General features: G+C 38.6%; 2 protein-coding genes across 4 annotated transcripts; one reads left to right on the top strand and one right to left on the bottom strand.

Moving 5' to 3' along the window:
• Positions 1 to 148: 148 nt before the first annotated feature.
• On the bottom strand, positions 149 to 8,414 carry g3bp2a (G3BP stress granule assembly factor 2a). 2 transcript variants are annotated; one of them, XM_029505395.1, is made up of 13 exons: positions 8,256 to 8,414; positions 6,497 to 6,615; positions 6,332 to 6,413; positions 5,580 to 5,753; positions 5,309 to 5,399; positions 5,095 to 5,200; positions 4,799 to 4,985; positions 3,461 to 3,562; positions 2,970 to 3,072; positions 2,810 to 2,869; positions 2,470 to 2,601; positions 2,220 to 2,347; positions 149 to 1,325 (listed from the first exon to the last, which is right to left on the bottom strand). In XM_029505395.1, exons 2-13 carry the CDS (start codon positions 6,589 to 6,591, stop codon positions 1,044 to 1,046), a joined length of 1,542 nt encoding a protein of 513 aa, XP_029361255.1. In that variant the 5' UTR covers positions 6,592 to 6,615; positions 8,256 to 8,414; the 3' UTR covers positions 149 to 1,043. The 2 variants fall into 2 exon arrangements, with proteins under 2 accessions (XP_029361255.1, XP_029361263.1); XM_029505403.1 differs by having other exon boundaries at positions 2,229 to 2,347; positions 8,256 to 8,413.
• Positions 8,415 to 9,865: 1,451 nt separating this feature from the next.
• On the top strand, positions 9,866 to 17,833 carry pkd2 (polycystic kidney disease 2). Of its 2 annotated transcripts, none has more exons than XM_029500944.1 (15): positions 9,866 to 10,775; positions 11,420 to 11,533; positions 12,321 to 12,454; positions 12,725 to 12,975; positions 13,130 to 13,354; positions 13,590 to 13,818; positions 13,913 to 14,083; positions 14,197 to 14,378; positions 14,484 to 14,604; positions 14,708 to 14,806; positions 15,300 to 15,421; positions 15,550 to 15,667; positions 15,791 to 15,951; positions 16,570 to 16,714; positions 16,950 to 17,833. In XM_029500944.1, the coding sequence occupies exons 1-15, from the start codon at positions 10,352 to 10,354 to the stop codon at positions 17,124 to 17,126; spliced, it is 2,673 nt and encodes an 890-aa protein (XP_029356804.1). In that variant the 5' UTR covers positions 9,866 to 10,351; the 3' UTR covers positions 17,127 to 17,833. The 2 variants fall into 2 exon arrangements, with proteins under 2 accessions (XP_029356804.1, XP_029356795.1); XM_029500935.1 differs by having other exon boundaries at positions 15,788 to 15,951.
• Positions 17,834 to 18,641: the final 808 nt, after the last annotated feature.

Raw genomic sequence — 18,641 nt, 5'->3', positions numbered from 1 at the left:
CTGTACTTAAGACAGTAAGGGAGGAAAGAGGGAGGGAGGTGTCGTTCATCCCTGTTCCACGGTCTAGCTGGCAGGGAAAAATATGAAGACAAAAAACTTTGAATCCAAAGAAAAACTGCGAGCCGCCGTCAATACCACCACTCTTCTATTGTTCAACTTTGTGTCTTGTTCATCCTTTGTCCCCACTCATTTGGTGAAAGTCCAGGAGCTTTTTTTTTTTTTGGATTTATAAACGAGGAAAAATATAATGCAGATTTGCTCGTCATCTTGTCCATCCAGCAGTAATTGAAGCTTAGTTTGGGTCAAAAAGTGAGAAAAGTTCACTGGTCACAGACAAGCTGTGAGCGAGGCCTGCCCCGGTGAGTCGTATCGCTTTGAGACAAAAGAGGTCTCTCCAGCTGCGTTCCGAGCATGGATGCCAATGTAACACGACAAAAGTACCCATTAGTGCATATTGATGAGTGCATTATGCAATTTTGAAGCAGTGGTCTTTCAAAAGGAAAAAGTAAAAAGCAAGCTTTTCCCCTGGAACTGCACAAATTTTGCATCTCGCTCTTTTCCAACAGTAACGGGCAGAAAACTACCATAAAAAATGTGCAATAGAGGGATTTTGTGAAGCAGCGCCCCAGTTAAGTCAAGGCATATAATCTCTTTTCCAAATCATGGGCTGTATTTTCGTAGTTAAAAGTCTCATCAGTCCCTCCTAATGTGGCAGATTAAACCTGGTTGGTTTGCCTTTTTTCACGGCTTCACAAATTAAAGTTTGTGAATTCTTGAGATACCTGAAAAGGATGCTCAGCTCACAACTAATAGGCAAAATTTCTTGTTTGCGCATTTTGTTTTGTCTATTTCACAAACAAATGATTGACAGGCTGTGTCACATTCCAAAGCAAAGAGGGAACAAAAATAATAATAATAATAATAATAATAAAAAAAAAAGAAACAAAATATATACGTTTATACATGAAGATTTCTTTTTGTTAACAAGAACACTTGAAGATGAGGAACACGGTACTACTTCCACACTGCAGGTGGTGCTCTCCTCAGCGGCGCTGGGTTGTGAAGCGACCCTCTCCCTGGCCACCAGAGCCTCTTCCAGAGCCCATGCCAGGTTTGGGGGCCATGCTGCCTCGAGGTGGGGGTCCCCTCCCATCACGCTCACGCATCATTCCACTCCCCACAATGCCTCGTGAACCTCCAGGGCCCCGGTCGTTGCGTCTCATGTCCCGACGTTCGTCTCCCCCACCACGGGTCTCTCGTTCACGCACCGCCCTTGTCTTTTTCTCTTCCACATTCAGACGCACATCACCCCGAAACATGATGGGCTGCAAGAAGAAAAGCAAAGTCACGGGAGAACAAAAGTATGGATGTGTCCCTGCCAATTTCAGAGCCCATATCATTTACTTTACACACACAGGGTTGTTCACCTGTCCAGACAGACAGAGAAACCTTGACCTGAGAACGTCCATGCAGCTACACTGAAACAATATAATCTCTAACGTTGCCTTGAGACTGACAGTAGTCCGATGTGAAAGAGCATAACAAAATAATCAAAAGATGAGCATTTTACAGTCAAATGTGTGCATGCTCCTCAAGGATGACTTTCCATCTTTGCCATTTATCTGGCAATCAATTATTTGGAAGATGAAGCAGCTCTCATGGCAGCTTTTGAAAGTAATGCCCATTTTGAGGATTAGAAATAGTTCGGGTTTTTGATAAACTTTTCCATGGCCGGAAAATCTAACTTTTTGTTATTGAGTTATTTTATTCTGTCCCGAAGCTTATGCCATGTTGAGACAGACAGCAGACTGCGGGAGCAAACAAAGCAGACTTGTTCCTTTGAATGGCATCCACATTAAACTTAAATTTTTAATTAAACACATTGTTCATGGTTGTCATGATTAAAGATAAAACTAGTCAATGTAAATGAAGGACAGAAAAATCAGTCCATGCAAATAGTCAAGGTAGAATATATAATATTATAGGGCATACTGTTGGTCTTAACATGACCTTGGGATGTCTTATTTGCATCAGAAAAAAAAAAACAAAAAAAAAAAAACAAGAAAACATTCTATATTATTAAATACTATGTCTGTAGCGGGAAACCATTTAAACTGAACTGAGAGGTAAAATCAAATCTAATTAAACTGCTATTTGTAAAAATATGCATCACCCAACCACCACCAAATAAAAGTGGGTAGTGAAATGTCAATACATGCCCCTTCTACCTTGGCCCCCAAAATTCTTTGCACAGGGTCAGAATCATCAAAGACCACAAATCCAAAGTTTGGCAGCTTCCCCCCAACGCCCTTGGTGTTGATCCGCAACTCCACCACATTTCCATATGCTGCAACAAAGAAAGAATTATGAGCAATTGTATGCAATATATCCAATTACAGTTTTATTCAAGATCCAAACCAAAGAAACAGGAAATACATTGACAATGTGATGCTTTTTGTGGAAACATACTCATAAAGAACTCTTTGAGCTCGCTCTCATCAATGTCATGTGGGAGGTTGCCAACAAAAAGCTGGTGGCTATCTGGATACCGGACAATTCGCCTGATGTCCATATCACCAGATTCAGCATCTCCTCTGCCACCTGCAGGGCAAAGCAAAATGAAAAATAGCACGAAGTCAGCTGACATGTCTTACCTGCAATTGTGTTACATGAGAAAAATTCTAAGCATCAAGAAAGTGAATTTCATGGCAGGTGTAAGAGGACAATGACTGAATATAATTCAAAAACAAATTAAAGAAAACATGAAACTGGATTCAAAAATTATTCAGATGTGAACAGTTATGATTACCTTTGTTAACAAAACTCAAGTGAGGCTTCCCTGTTTGTGATTCCGAAGATGCAACACCATCTAATAGTGACCCAGACATGCAAAGACAAGGATAGATAAATAAATCCTATATACAAATAAATAAATAGCACTAAAATGGTGGCGATAGTGTTGTGATTACCAGGTCTGGGACCACGTGAAGTGAAAGCTGGTCTGTCCCGAGTTCGCTGGTCTCTAGGCCGAAGAGGTGGAGTCTGTGTCTCTGGCTTGGCTTCAACTCTGGGCTACAAGGGAAGGGTGGGGAAAAAATTATTGTATAAAATCATAAAATGAAAAACTTGCAACTAGCAACTCCTAAAAATGTGGTCATTTCCCAATAGTCCAACAGGCTCAGCTAAAGGGATCTAACAATTAACTGAGTCAAGGAAACTTGAAGACATACAAGCTTTCTGAACACACCACCTTTACAGAAAAGTCACTTCTCTCTGTTTGACTGTCCTTTAAAAAGGTCATTAAGTTGAAAAATTATGATGTCCCTCAACATCACACATTGCAAAAACCATTGCACAAATGTGCTAATCACTGAATTTTCAGGTGACAGACTCCCATATTGTGAGCCAGTGGTAATGGGTGACCTAACAGTTTTTTGTTGATTTTACTGCCTGTGATTACCTGTGAGCTTGGTGCTTTTACAACGTGGGGGGAGATTCCAGAGGAAGTGACTGTGCCGGTAGGAGGCAGGTTTTTACTGGTCACCAAGGCCCAGGAGAAAGCCTGTGAGGGATGCAGTAATGTTTACTTAGGATGGAAACAGTATCCAATTGACTACTATTCTGTATCATTAACAGGTGCATCACTGGAGAGTAATGGTGAGTATTGGCAAGAACCTCACAATACGATACTGATCACGGTACTAGGGTCCTGATACAATAGTACCTTGATTTATCACATTAATCGGGATATTACAATATAAAGAAAGATTAAAACACAAGTTGCTGTTTATGTACACCAGTTGATATTGATCATTCAGAGGACAAATTATGTCAAAACTAATTGATTCAAAAAAGCCTTTCCATTTTATTGATTTCCATGACATGTACACATTTTCACTGAAAAAAATATTGAAAATAAAATGCAGTGTACACACTGCAAGTGAAACCATAAAATAATGTGCATTTAGTTTCTTGTCACTGAAACTACTGTAAATGTCTCAAAGTAAGAATTAATCTCTTTTCCCTGACCAAGAAACTGAAATCATTGTAATTTAATTTAATTGCATTTGAAAACATGAGGTATAAAATATCCTCAGGTGAGATAGATGGTACAAAGTTGTCCAGCATAGTTTGGTTTGGGAGCGTGGTGTCTTGCTAGATGAACTCAAGTTTGTTGAGCAACAATATTGCATGGCAGCAAGACAAAGCTTGCTAATGGCATTTTCTTTATTTAACTAATTGTTTTTAACTCTCTTTTTAACTTGGAAGCCTAAGTACTTCTAAACATCAGCTTTAAATTGTGGAGGTGTTATTTTGTTAGCTATGTTAGTAGGACCTCAGCCCCTCCCTCTACGACCAAAACCATACCATGCAGTTGCTCTTTGGAACTATCCACCAGAGTGGACGTACGCAAGTCTTCTGTATTCACAATTCATCTAAAAACAGGAATCATTATTCTACTCTGGGGAGAAAAAAAAATTATCTATCTATCTATCTATTGAGAGAGAGAGAGAGAGAGAGAGAGAGAGAGAGAGAGAGAGAGAGAGACCATATTGATATTTTCACTAAGGGTTTGAACTTCAGAAAGTCAAGATGTAAATTTGGTGTGAACTCTTTTACATGAATGTTTATATTTTTGATTTTAGTGAACATTGTAAAATTTAGATTGCATACATTTAAGAGTCCTGTTTGAAGTCCAATTTAAAAAACACAAATAGTCAGTGAACTTAAAGTAGAATCACCTCTGGTAATCCCTCCGGCAAATGAAAGTAACCATATCCAGTCCGAACTCTCTTACCTTGGGAGGCTCCTGGGTGTTTGGTGGAGACTCCACAGGAACTGGTGAAGGGGCCTTCTCCTCCATCTCTTCCATAACCTTCTCCTCTATGTCAGGTTTGATGTCATCCAGTTTTGGGTCCTGGTCAGGCTCCGGCTCTGGTTCTGGTTCTGGAGCTGGCTCCTCCATAGGTTCCTCAACTCCATTGCTGCAGAGCATGACAACCATATTGTCACTGCCATAGATAATTAGGTTTCAGAGGCAAAAACTTGACACATTTGATTTACAGCCCTTCTGCTCAAAAAACAAAAACATACGTGACAGGGTGAGTCTCATAATAGGTGGTGCTATTGGGGCTTTCCTGAAGTGGCTCAGGGGAGGGCTGCCTCTCCTCTGGCTCTTCTTCAACTTCCTCCTCTGATTCTAAACAAGAGAATAAAAATTAATTTTGGAGTTATTTTAATGAACATAAGAACTAAAAACCCACAAATGAAAAACAACACCTCTATCTGATATTTGTCAACATCGTACCCTCATCGAGCTCAGCTTCAGAATCTCCAAAAACCTCATCCTCATAGCGGAAGATGTCATTGTGGACATAGAACTTGTTTGCCACTGAACCCTATTGAAAACAAATGCACCATGCAGGAAGAAAAACAACATTCGTGTTAAAGTGTTACTAAAATAAACAAAAAAAAAAAAAAAAAAAAAAACAGCACAAAACCTTCTACATAAAATTTTTGGACAATTTTTGGTTAAATTACATAAAACGCTTATAGTTTTATAGTTTAACAATTCTCACCTCTGGAGCGAGCACAAAAGTTTGCATGAACTTCCTCATGGGCTGACCATTGTTGGACAATTCTCCTAGGACTTGCACCACCACCCCATCACTCAGTGTGGCATGCGCATCCACATGCCTGATCTTTGTGTGGCACTCACTAAACTGTAGGGACATGACCTTCTTATGGATTTCCTGATAGAGCAAATCCAGGCAGACTAATTAGTCAAATCATACAAACATCATTGTCATTGTCAAATCAACTAACAATTGAGGCACAGTCCATTTCTGTTGCAATTAATAATCATCAATAAACAGTCTCTAGTGACTGGATTGTTTGACTCCCCAACCAAAAACAACTTGGATCCTTGTCTCGATAAGCAAACTTGTTATATTGTCATGTTACAATATTATAAACCGTCCCTGACATTTTATCCTAATATCCATCTGAGCCCCATTTATTAAGTTTAATCAGAGCTCCCAGAGGATAAAGATGTAAAATCAGCCAGCGTATTTAGTTTTAATTGCATACCGAAGCCATACATTGAAAGCATTTTTCTTGATTGATTTCAGCCAAAAAAAAAAAAAAGTTATAGTTGATGCATCAACTTGGTCAGTCTTGTTTCCTCAAATCCTGTCAATAATTAACCTATTGCTATAATATATAGATTAGGTTGATTTATTATGGCTTATTAAAGGCAAAAACTTATTAAAGCTGTTTTTTGTTGTTTTTTTTTTTAAATGGCACTTCATCATTCGCCCATAACACGTACCGCCTGCCCATAGACTGCTTCCGCCAGTTTCCCACTTGGGTCAAGTCCCCCATGAACATAGGAAGAGTTCCTTCCATAGAACCTAAAAGACAAAACAATATGACAGTTACACAGTATTACAAACACTTACACAGTGTCTACAACATCAAATTTAAAAAAAGTTACCTGTGAAGAAAATCAGGTGCCTTGTTCAAGAGTGTGTAATACTGCCTCACAAACTCCCGCCCTACAAGCAGGGGACTTGGCTTCTCCATCACCATTTCTTTGGTAAACAATATGAAGTGCTGAAAAAAATACAAACCATGAATTAGCAATAATGGTATCTACAAGTACAGCATACCACATGTACACACAAAATCAACTGGCATTTTATTCATTCACTTGTTATTTGTCAGCAGTAATGCAATAGAGAGTTCCCCAGCCAATTTTACTCAACACTGGTGTTGCCCATTATTTGAACATTTGGACTTATTAGTATTCAGGTTGTCAAATGTTTATGTATTTAACTGCATTTCTTTTAATTGATTTATCTATAGAAAAACGGCAGCTGACAGTGACTTTGAAAACTATGCTTGAAGCCTAGTAGAATACTACATGACTTGGTTTTAACTGGTTTGTTGGAGGGAAGCCTATACTGGTATATCTTTATCTCACAGAATTTGTCTCCTGTCAGTAACATAGATGTGTCCCTTTGCGTAAATGCTGAATTGAGGCGTTGCCTTATATCAGAATATTTCACTTGTCTCATCCTGTCCATGGTTCATTTGACCCACATCACTCCAATAGTAGAGCAAAGACAGCTGTTTAGCTAGCTGGCTAACACACTAGCTCACATCCAACTGCGCCATCACGTCCGTCCAATGAGACAAAGAGGGAACCCGGCTGCAGATTAAAAAAAAGGAAGCAACCAATGTAGACGTTCAAGTAAGGCATCGTGAAACACGGCCTTTACAACATTTAAAACTGATAAATAAAAGTATACATCATATAGACCTGAAACACATATCTTAGCACAGCTTTGTATACAAGTGGCCTTAATAACGAGGCCTGTAGACGCTAACAATATTTTGCCACTTCTCACAATTGTCGCATGTTCATGAACGGAATTAGGTGAAGAAGTCATAATTTACATCATATCTGACGGTTATACAGACTCCACGAGCACTGTCAACCATACTGAACGTTACCGAGACTGTGAAAACAACCAACAGGATATTAATGCTAATCTGCCGGCCTCTTTGCACGTTGCTAGCTAGCACGCTAACACATTAGCTATAGCTAACTTGTGGCGTCGTCGTTTTTCTTCCAGTCGGCGGCCAGTTACATCGAACAGGAGAGACATAATTTTTATAAGTCATGTTAGCGTTCTCGGTTAATGCAGACATAAAGGGCAGCTGACAAAATGTTAGATCTGTAAAAGACAACTCGCCAGCTGCAACCGGGGGAAACCATCAAGCCGTCCTGACGATTATGCATTTGATAGCCATTGTAGGGAACGGAATAAAGTTATCTTATGCTATACAGACTCAGAATTTGACAACGTCAACGTCTAACTTGTGATCATTTGAATCGTTACGGTTGTAAACCTCGACAATGTTTAACAAACGTCACCTTGAATATAAAATCACCCGCAACATACACTGTCTTTCAACCCATTATCAATTAAACAAGTTCAATGCTATGCTAGCTCAAAGAAAACAAAAGGCAGATGTGACACCTTTGATCGACTCCAATTTTCTCAATACTTATAAGGTGCACTAGTTGTACAGTAATGATACACCAAGCTGGCAACTTTGACAGTTCTCTGGCTGTCTGCCCAGCAGTCGTGGTTTTGAATAGACAATGCAGCTAACATTAGTTCGTACAGTTAGCTTAGTTGTCAGCCGTTTCACAGCGGACTTAGCTTGGAGGAAGGCTAACTTACCTTATGAAAGACCTATCTATGTAGACAGAATTACTTGTAATAAATAAGTGCGATTAACCGACTGTAAACTGCTCTGAAATACAGAGTATTTTGTATTATTTCCCACGCTTCACTCCCCGACAGTCGACGATCTCTGCTGTACCAGAGATTGAAGATTTAAAGTGATAGCGTAGATTTATTGTTTCACCCCTGCAATCTGGGGCAGGGAACCCCCATCACAATCTCTAAACCAATTAACTGTTTACACTGGGCAACATATATTATGACGTCAACGAAAAACTCCGCCCACTAGCCTCCAAACTGCACTGGAAGTGGTCTGGCTTGGAAATATGAAAGTGGGGTGAATTAATTTTTTTTTTGTAAGAGGAGAAACGTGTGGGAATCAAATTTGCTATAGTTAACTTTACTCTTTTTGGTAGTGTGGTAGATGGAGTTAAACATCTTATATCGTTTGTGTCAGGTTTCGAGGCGTGTGCTCAGTTTGAAGACTCATTTAGTTACTCATTGAACCTGAATCTGAATGTCTTGCAGTAAAATGGTGAATAGATCCGTTTTGGTTGGGATGGAGTTTCTACTTCATTGTTAAGGAGTTTAAGTATCTCGGGGTTCTTGATAAACAGTGTTTGTCCTTCTGACTAATCGTATATTCATTGGGTTAGGGTTAGTAAGTTTTCTCTTTCACGCGTATAAATATTTGAGACCTGCTTTTATGTTTTGTGGTTGAGTATCCATTACTGTGTTATCTGTGAATTGTGATTTTATGCAAATTTACAAACTAATAAATTTGAACCATTGTTCCACTTCTACACATATTGTCTAAAAGTTTTTTGGATATAAATCTGGATACTGAGCACCATCAAGTGGTCAAACCAGGGTTTTGTTGTTCCAGAGTAAAACAGACAGTTCACGCACTAAAATAAAAATATTACAATACTAATTGGAGAGAAAAGAACTTTTAATTTAAAAGTAAAAGTAGAATTTTAAAACTATCAAAAAGAGATGCACCAATAGGGATCATCAAAAAGTAAAAACAAATACATAGTCAGAAAGGGATCTATAACATACACAAATCGACATCAACATCAAGCATCAACAATGACAGCAAGAGTGACAGAACATGGCACCTAAGAGGTGGACAAAAGCTTTAAAAATTAGCTGAATAAAAGGAACACAAAGAAACACAAAATGACCAGAAAACCATCCTTAAGTTCGGGGTTCTTTTGTTGTCAAGGACGTCGTTGTCATAGCAACTGGGGACCTAAACATACAGCGATTATATAACAAATTTATATAAATGTAAAACTAATATTTTTTTAAAGGAAATTCAAGGCCCAATGGAGCAAAAAGGTTTTAGGTATTGCTTTTAAAGAAAACTGATATTATGGGAGTTTGGACTTTTACGAATCAACGTAAATCAACGTAAAAATAGAATGATAAACCAGTCCGGCATATACAAGGTGACGAAAACATTTAATGAATAGATTACGAATGATATTTAAACTATAATCGTTTATTTCCTTTTTTGATTCAATTTTGTGATAAATATTTTGCTGCGACGCCATGACTGCCAATGTAATCTGAGTCCAGCACAAACGGGAGTCTGAGATTTTGGGATAGAGGTAGAGGAACAAGATGGCTGTCTTTGGGCAAGAAAAGTATCTTTCTTTTCCTTTTTCTTCCACTCAGCAACTTTAAGGCTGTTATTAATGTCATACCTATAGTCTACAGCGATATTTAAAAAAGTTTAGTATAACAGCACCGGACGATGTTTTGTGACTGAGTCTGGATGTTTTCTTGAAGGATGTTTTTTTAGGTGGACGGGGTGAAACTTCTAACGTCGGCTGTAAAGAGCAGGGCAGCATGGATTGAATATTTCTAACTGGACTTTTGCAGACATTGTAAAGTATCTTAGCTGTTTAGTTGCTGTCTGTTTTTGACAAACTTTTCAAATCTGTCTTTTTTTATGTATGTCTGCAGCGAAAATATCTGAAATACTTTCGTGATCGTAAACACCTAGATCGGGTTTTTGGTAAACATTGGACCTTTCCTGATGCTCCCCACAAGCTAAAAGAAAAGAAAAGAAAGATAACTGGACCATGAGTTCATCCCGAGTCAGACCTCAGCCGCTCCCGCAGAGTCAGTCTGGCAGGCTGCCGCACAGACTCGACTCCAGTGAGGGGATCGAGATGGAGAACATCCAGCACCAGGACCTGGGTCTGGGAGGGGTGATCGGCAACCCGTCCCCTCCGTCCAGACAAGCCTGGAGCCGGGACAACCCGGGCTTCGAGCCCGAGGATGAGATAATGGAAGCCGACTGGCCTCCAGCGAGCCCCGGGAGGAGGTCGGTGTCCACGGCCTCCAGCAGCAGCTGCAGCAGCGGCCTGGGCAGCTACAACGGCGGCGGCAGCGGTAGCCACATCCCCCGGGGAGGACTGTACCCGACCACGACTGTGGATGCCGAGCAGCAGGAAAGACACGGGCACCCCAATTGCATGAAACAGATACTTCACAAAATCAGAAGTTAGTCACTCTGTGTGTTTTGTATAGGCAATGTTATTATGTTGTGTAAGTTCCGAGTACAGATCAGAGACAATAATGATCATGGAGTGAAATGTGGGGTTGAAAGTATTTTAGCTGCACAGTAAGTCATCATTATGTCATTTAAAGTTGTGTCATTCTTCCAGCTGATGTTTTCACTGCACAGAAGGCGAAGGAAGAATACTTTTACTGCTATGTTCAATTGTGATATTAATTATCCTTTATACTATTTTTGTAGCAGTTTTACAAATTGCATCACACCACGCAGTAAATTAATATCATCAATTCAAAATCAAAAACATCTAACCACACATGTAACAAAACAAATCCCAGATGAACTTCAGGCTTTAAAAAATGTGGTAAAATCAGACTAAATCATGGCTGAACTAAAACGGTATGTGTGTGTGGTTCAATCTTTACATATTTAGAAATGTCCAGTTCTGCTAATGCCATCCAGATAGTTCAAGATCCATAATCCAGAGAATAAAACTGAAAATAATTGTACCTTTTAATTTGTGTAATTAAGTTATTTATATGCTATATATATATATATATATATATATATATATATATATATATATATATATATATGCTGATGTCCTCATGAATTTTTGCTTCCTTTGCAGTTTTGTGGGGCACAGAGTTGATGGAGGACAGTGACAGCAGTCGAGAAAGATATCTCAGGAATATACTGAGGGAGATGCTCACATATATCACATTCCTCATCACTATTTGTATCTGTAAGTAAACACTCAAAAATCCTTCAAGAAGATGTACGATTTATTTGGAAATTTGTTGTTTTGATCATGTCTTTTTTCATCCGAATTCATGAAAATATTCTGACGATTTGTGGCAGTAATTCAAAGAAAAGAAAAGTGTTAGTACAAATGTTAGTTCAACCATGTGCTACAGCACACTGTTACGGCCCACCCCTTTGATTGAACAGAAGAAAACAGCTGATTTGGGATTCAAAACAGTCATAACGATTTTTTTTAATATGTAGGACCTCATATGTCTGGGCACCTTTCCTTGTGCTGAAAAGTTACTTTCCAAATTTGATTTTTGGCAGCTAAACATCTCATTTTATATCCTTGAACTCCAACAACAGCACAATTTTGTGGATGGCATTATCACTTGGAAGAAATAATTGAAATTTGTGTGAAGAGAAAACTAATAGTTAAGTTTCACTGCATTAATTTTTCTTCTGCAATGGAAAACGACAAATTGTGGTTTAGGGTGGATCAGGAAATTATTTGCAGGCGGACTAGATGAGGGCATATTCTGCCAGGCAGAGCTTGACTGTTTCCAGAGCTACTCCCTCCGATGAACACTGTATGCTACAGGAAATACTAATGCACAGGTGCAATTAAAATGAATTTAATCTCATTTAGATTTTATTTTAATGAGTTTTTCAGGTTTTTCCAGCGACATGCCTGATATAAGAAGTTCCTTTTTTAATCTACATGTGGCTGATATTTTACCATGTTCAAGATACTAATGGCCCTGATACTGTGATTTTCCCTGCAGTGACTTATGGAATGGTGAGTGTCAATATGTACTACTATACCAAAGTCATGTCTCAGCTTTTCCTGGACACACCGCTCTCTGCCACAGATCAGTCCACTTTTAGGCATCTCTCAACAATGAATGATTTCTGGAAGGTAAAAATTAAACACTCATCTCATCAAGTTTGATGTTTATAATTGCAAAATGTAGTGTAAACTCCTATCTACAGCAACAAATCATCCAAAACTGTGTTATTGAAAGCGAAGATACTATAGACTTTTGTTAATGTCACCTAAATTACAGTAATAATAATTTGAATAAAAGATAAGTCCAGGCATTTTAGATAAATCATTTTGTTGGGTGCCAAACTGAGAGCTAATTTAAAGACAAAAGAAACCAAACTCATACCTGTCCTAATATTGCAGTTCACAGAGGGGCCTTTTCTCAATGGCATGTACTGGGAGGTGTGGTACAACAACAGGAGCCTTCCAGAGAATCAGAGTCTCATTTATTACGAAAATCTCCTCCTTGGGGTGCCACGCCTTCGACAGCTCAAAGTCCATAATGAGTCCTGCAGCATCTACGAAGATCTAGAAGATGAGGTTCAGGACTGTTTCAACATGTACACACCATCCAACGAGGACACAACCTCCTTTGGCCCCAAGAATGGAACTGCGTAAGTCCATGCATTTACAGATAGTGTTAGATTTAGAAATCCATGACCAGTACGAACAAAAATTTTCCCACAGTAATGCTACAAAGCAGCTGTTGCTGTATTAGTCTCATGCTAATGTCCACATCCCAATTTGTTTCTTCTTGGTTTCTGTCAGATGGGTCTATACAACTGAGAGTGAGATGAATGGCAGCAGTTATTGGGGTCAGGTATCTAAATATGGAGGTGGAGGATACTACCAAGATCTCTCACGCACAAAGGAGGAGTCAGCAATCCAAATACAGTTTCTAAAAGATCACCTGTGGCTAGACAGGGGCACCAGAGCGGTTTTTCTGGACTTCTCTGTCTACAATGGAAACATCAACCTTTTCTGCATCGCCAGGTGAAACTCTTCAGTAACATGAATCATTTAAAAAAGTTAACACCAACAACAAGAAAAAAATAATCTGAGTGCAGATCTTAAAGGTAAAAAACAATAAAATAGTCATTGATGACTACTTTTTCCTTTATTATAATTCCAAGATTCTTGATTTACACACAGAACTTGTACTTTACTTTCAGTTGTACCTACCAACACATGGTGAGAGATAGTTAACAGATTTTGATACATTTGCCAGGTTGTTGGCAGAATTCCCTGCTACTGGTGGCGTGGTGACCTCCTGGCAGTTCCAAACAGTGCGTCTGATGCGCTATGTGTCCAGCTGGGACTATTTTGTAGGTGTGTGTGAGGTGGCATTTTGCCTATTCATCCTGTACTACGTGGTGGAGGAGGTGCTAGAAATCCGTATCCATCGTATGCATTACTTCAGGAACTTGTGGAACTGTCTGGATGTTCTCATTTTGGTGGTGCGTATCAAGGTGGTATGTGCTATTATAAAAGAAATGTGGGAGTTATTTTAATAGTCATTCTTTGACTTTGTTTTTTATTCTTTTTTTTAAGTTGAGTGTTGTCGCTATCATCATGAACATAACCAGGACAGCCATGGTTAGCAATCTTCTCAAAGGCCTTTTGGAGAACCACACTGCTCATCCCAGCTTTGAGCCATTGGCCAACCTGCAGATCCAGTTTAACAACATAGCTGCTGTCATTGTCTTTTTCTCCTGGGTCAAGGTATGAATCTTTTTCCTTCAGGGTTAAATCACTGCAAAGCTACAACTGCACAAAGAAGAACCCTGTGACCATCAGGAGACTGATGCTAACAGTCATTGTTCACTTTCTTCCAGCTTTTTAAGTTTATCAACTTCAATAAGACGATGAGTCAGCTGTCCAGTACTATGTCCCGCTGTGCCAAGGACCTTGTTGGGTTTGCCATTATGTTCTTCATCATCTTCTTGGCGTATGCTCAGCTGGCCTACTTGGTGTTTGGGACCCAAGTCAATGATTTCAGCACTTTCCAAGCCAGCATGTAGGAATATTTTAATATGAATATAGGCCACTAAGGTACAAATATTTCCAACTGTGAAAGTTTTCTTATGTTTAAAAATCTTGAAATATTTTGATCTTTTTGTAGTTTTACCCAGTTCCGCATCATTCTGGGAGACTTTGAGTTCTCAGAGATTGAGGAGGCAAACCCAGTGCTTGGACCCATCTACTTCACCACCTTTGTCTTCTTTATTTTCTTCATTCTCATGGTGAGCAGGAGGGGTGGCTCACCTATTGTATTGAAATCTTAACTTTGTTTGTGGTTGAAATGTGGCTTTGCTTAACTTGATTTTTCTCTGTCTCTCTGTATAGAACATGTTCCTAGCCATCATCAATGACACGTACTCTGAGGTGAAGGCTGACATGTCCCAGCAGAGGTCTGAGATGGAGATGACTGACCTCATTAAGAAGGTATTGACCTATACATATCAATAATGAGAAATAGCAACCCTGTATAATTTTATGTTCTTGATGTAATTCGATGTAATTTGACAGTAATGAGCGAAACATAGTAAAGTGTGTGAACACTGATCATGTCCACACATCCAAATAATCATAGCACTACATAAAATGAAGGCCACTGTATTTCGGTGGTAGTTTTGGATGAAATTTTGAGAAAGACTTTAGAGAAACACACAGACATCTATGCACATAAATCACAGCTCAAACAAAGGGTCTAGGTAAGAAAGCAGAAATAGGCTATTGGCTGTAATCCGCAAAGCCAGAAGAGGTTTTTCCTTGCTTAGATAGTGGCTGAGGCCAAATGAGTTTGGGGAATCCAGTCAGATTTAAAAACATTTGAAGTATTGATGTAAGAATAATTTTTTTCTGTTCTGTCGAACATATAAATTGTCAAGATTATGCCAGCTGATTTGTCTTTTTCTCTCTGACCCCCCTCTGTTAGGGTTGTAACAAAGCTTTGATGAAATTGAGACTAAAGAAGACAGTGGTAGATGACATCTCTGACAGTTTGCGCCAAGCTGGTGGAAAACTGAACCTTGATGAACTCCGTCAGGATCTTAAAGGGTGACCCAAACCTCAAAATCCTTCTGAAAGCTATCAAACATTATGATATCAGTGCTATGCTTGGGATTACTTTGTTGTGGTTGCCTGCAAGTATCTGTTTTCAGTGTGGATGGACTGTGTTTGTTTAGAAAGGGCCACAGCGATGCAGAGATTCAGGCTATCTTTGCCAAGTATGATCATGATGGCGATCAGGAGCTAACAGAGCATGAACACCAGCAAATGAGAGACGACCTAGAGAAAGAGAGAGTGAGTAATGATGCCCAAATCTTATCCCTTTGACTTTAGTGACTGAATAATTCTCAGAAAAAGCAGCACATACTGTGGTAGCATACAAAGATGTTCAGTGTGTTTCTGCTCGTATGCTAGGAGGACCTGGATCTGGAACGCAATTCGCTGACGAGACCCAGTAGTGGACGGAGCTTCCCTCGTACCCAGGACGATTCGGAGGAGGACGATGATGAGGACAGTGGCCACAGCTCTCGTCGCCGTGGCAGCAGCTCGGGTGGTGTCTCGTATGAAGAATTTCAAGTGTAAGAAGCTTAAAATTGTCTTACTCTGTAAATTAGATGAAAATTGAAGCCAACTAGCACTTTCCTTTTAATCAAAATTAAACTGATGTCAGTTCTCAGAGGTTAGGGTTAGGGTTACCCTAACCCTAACCCACCAACCACAAATTTTTTTAATTAGCAAAATCAAAAATATAAAATATTCTAATTTAAATGCACCAGTCACATCAGATGGATGGATGAAAGTACTAAGTATTAAATGTTTTTCCATATATATTATTGTTTGTTACAATATCTATGCTGCTTACCACAATACAGCATTATCAAGTTTGCACTATTGCGAGAGCAATTTCTCATGATTTAAGGTAAAACTTGTTATTAACCACAGCTGAAGTTTTCTGATGCTACTTAGCTGCCCCGACCTAAACCATTACTCAGAGAGTAATCTCAATTCTCATCCAAAAAATGCATCAAGACCAACAGATTTGTTATCATCTGAAATAGTCAGATAATCATGGCAGGCTAGTAAAACTGGCATTACTTAGGCTTCTAAATTGTAATTAGAATCTTTTAAATAGTAACATGAATGATGATGACATGTATTTGAACATATACATTAATAAGAGATCAACTGTTTCTCAGGCTGGTGAGACGTGTGGACAGGATGGAACATTCTATCGGCAGCATCGTGTCAAAGATAGACGCTGTGATCGTGAAGCTGGAAACTATGGAGAGAGTTAAACTTAAAAGGAGAGATGTGGTGGGCAGGCTGCTGGATGCCATGGAGGTGAGATGCAGTGCAAATGCAATCAGTGAGGTAACTGCACTTTAAGCTGTTAAAATCAATATTTGTTATTATCAGTGGATCAGACAAATATCTGCCACACATAGTGGAGCTTTTAGTTACTACAAAATCAGAACAATCAATCAATACATCACCACTCAAAGTAAAATCCAAACCATCCTGCTGTATCTACACGTAGTGCAGATGGTGTATAACTTACCCAGTTTCTGTCTGTCAGGATGAGCAGATGGAGAGGCTGGTGAGGGAGGAACTGGAACTCTGTGAGTCCGATGATATGGTCTCACAGGTCAGCCACCCACAGCCGGCCACTCCTGTGGGCCTCCGCCCTCGTCCGGCCTCTTCTCTGTCCAGTGACGGCCTCGACACAAGCACAAACGGGAGTAGCCATGTGTGAAGTCTTGGCTCGCTGAAGAATATTCCACTTTGGCAGGAAACTATTGGAAATTTCCCTTCAGCAGTACAAATATCTTCAAATATGGGCCAATTTGGAGATAATTATTGAAGCTGTTTAAATTCCATGAAATATTAAAAGCCGGTGACAAGGTCAAATTGACCTCACCTCATACATTTAAATGCACTGAAAACGAGTGAGGCTCTCCTGAAGAGACATCTTATAGTATTCCTTACCCTCTGTCTAAATATTATCAAGTATTTCGTAAACAGGATACTGAAGGATTTACAGTACTTATTAAATCACAGTATTATACACAATTTTTGGGTGTAATGCACACGCTGCAGACATTCTCATTTGCACAGAGTACACAGCAAATAATTTTAGTATGCCATGAGAAATATTCTCATTTGCTTCTATTCTCTGTAGCCGCGCATTTAATATTTCAAAAACTGATTCCTCTGGATGTTAATTTTGCTGTACTTTTCATCATCATAACATACAGTAGGTACAAGTGTGGTACATTCTGCTACATTTATTCATGTTCTGTACATCATTTAAGCTTCAAATTAAATATTTTATTATCCTATTATGATACATATTGTAACTTGAAACAAACTTCGATTTGGAGTGCATCTAGTGTTCATGGGAAACCCATGCATTTATATTTTCTTTGTCCGTTGCCTTACTTTTTTTTTTTTTTTTTTTTTTTTTTTTACAGTGCATTTATTTTTTTTTTGTTTTGATGCCAAATAAAGTGTTATCAAAAGTTTCTAAATCATTCAGTTTTATTTGTTTTGCTTCATCTGGTTTTATGTTTTGTGGTTAAAAACCACAAATTATTAAATAATCTAAATATCTTGAAATAATTAGTCAAAGTCAAATCATCATGATTCAACCAAATTACATAATTCTACGAAAATCCCAAAAAAATCTGAAATTTCGTGTTACTTCTTTATGTTCTTTATCCAACAAAAAAGAACATCCATGTCAACAGAGTTACTGTGGCTCACCTTCAAAACACTGCATTTAATGACTATATTGTAAAAGATAAACAGTAATAAAGTCATATGAAATGTTCATGGTTGTATCACAATATACGAATGCACATATGAAGTTTGCTTTGAAATAATAGAAAATGTGAACAAAAATGAAATTTCTAACTGCTTAAATTTTAACAGATATAACAAATAATGACTTTTAAGGTACAATAAAAAAATTTACATCACTGTTTTAAGAAAATCTGTATAGGCAAAATAAATCAACTTTACTCGGTAACACAAGTATTGAAAAAGGGAAATAGTCTGATTTCAATACACCAAAAGTAAATAGTCAAAAATAATGCAGAAACCTTTAAAATGCTATAAATGCAGTTATAGACCCAGTTTTAACGCTTCACTCTGACAAAGTGAAAAATACTGTCCAACTATGTTAGTAAAAAGTTGCCAAAGATGATGGGAATTGGTTTGCATTTTAATTACACTATAAACGTGCAAACCATCGGCACACTTACTGAAA

The sequence above is a fragment of the Echeneis naucrates genome, chromosome 1 (genome assembly GCF_900963305.1).
Source record: "Echeneis naucrates chromosome 1, fEcheNa1.1, whole genome shotgun sequence".
Classification (NCBI taxonomy): Eukaryota; Metazoa; Chordata; class Actinopteri; order Carangiformes; family Echeneidae; genus Echeneis; species Echeneis naucrates.
The sequence above is the reverse complement of the archived record's forward strand: the minus strand, read 5'-3'. Positions and strand labels throughout refer to the sequence as shown.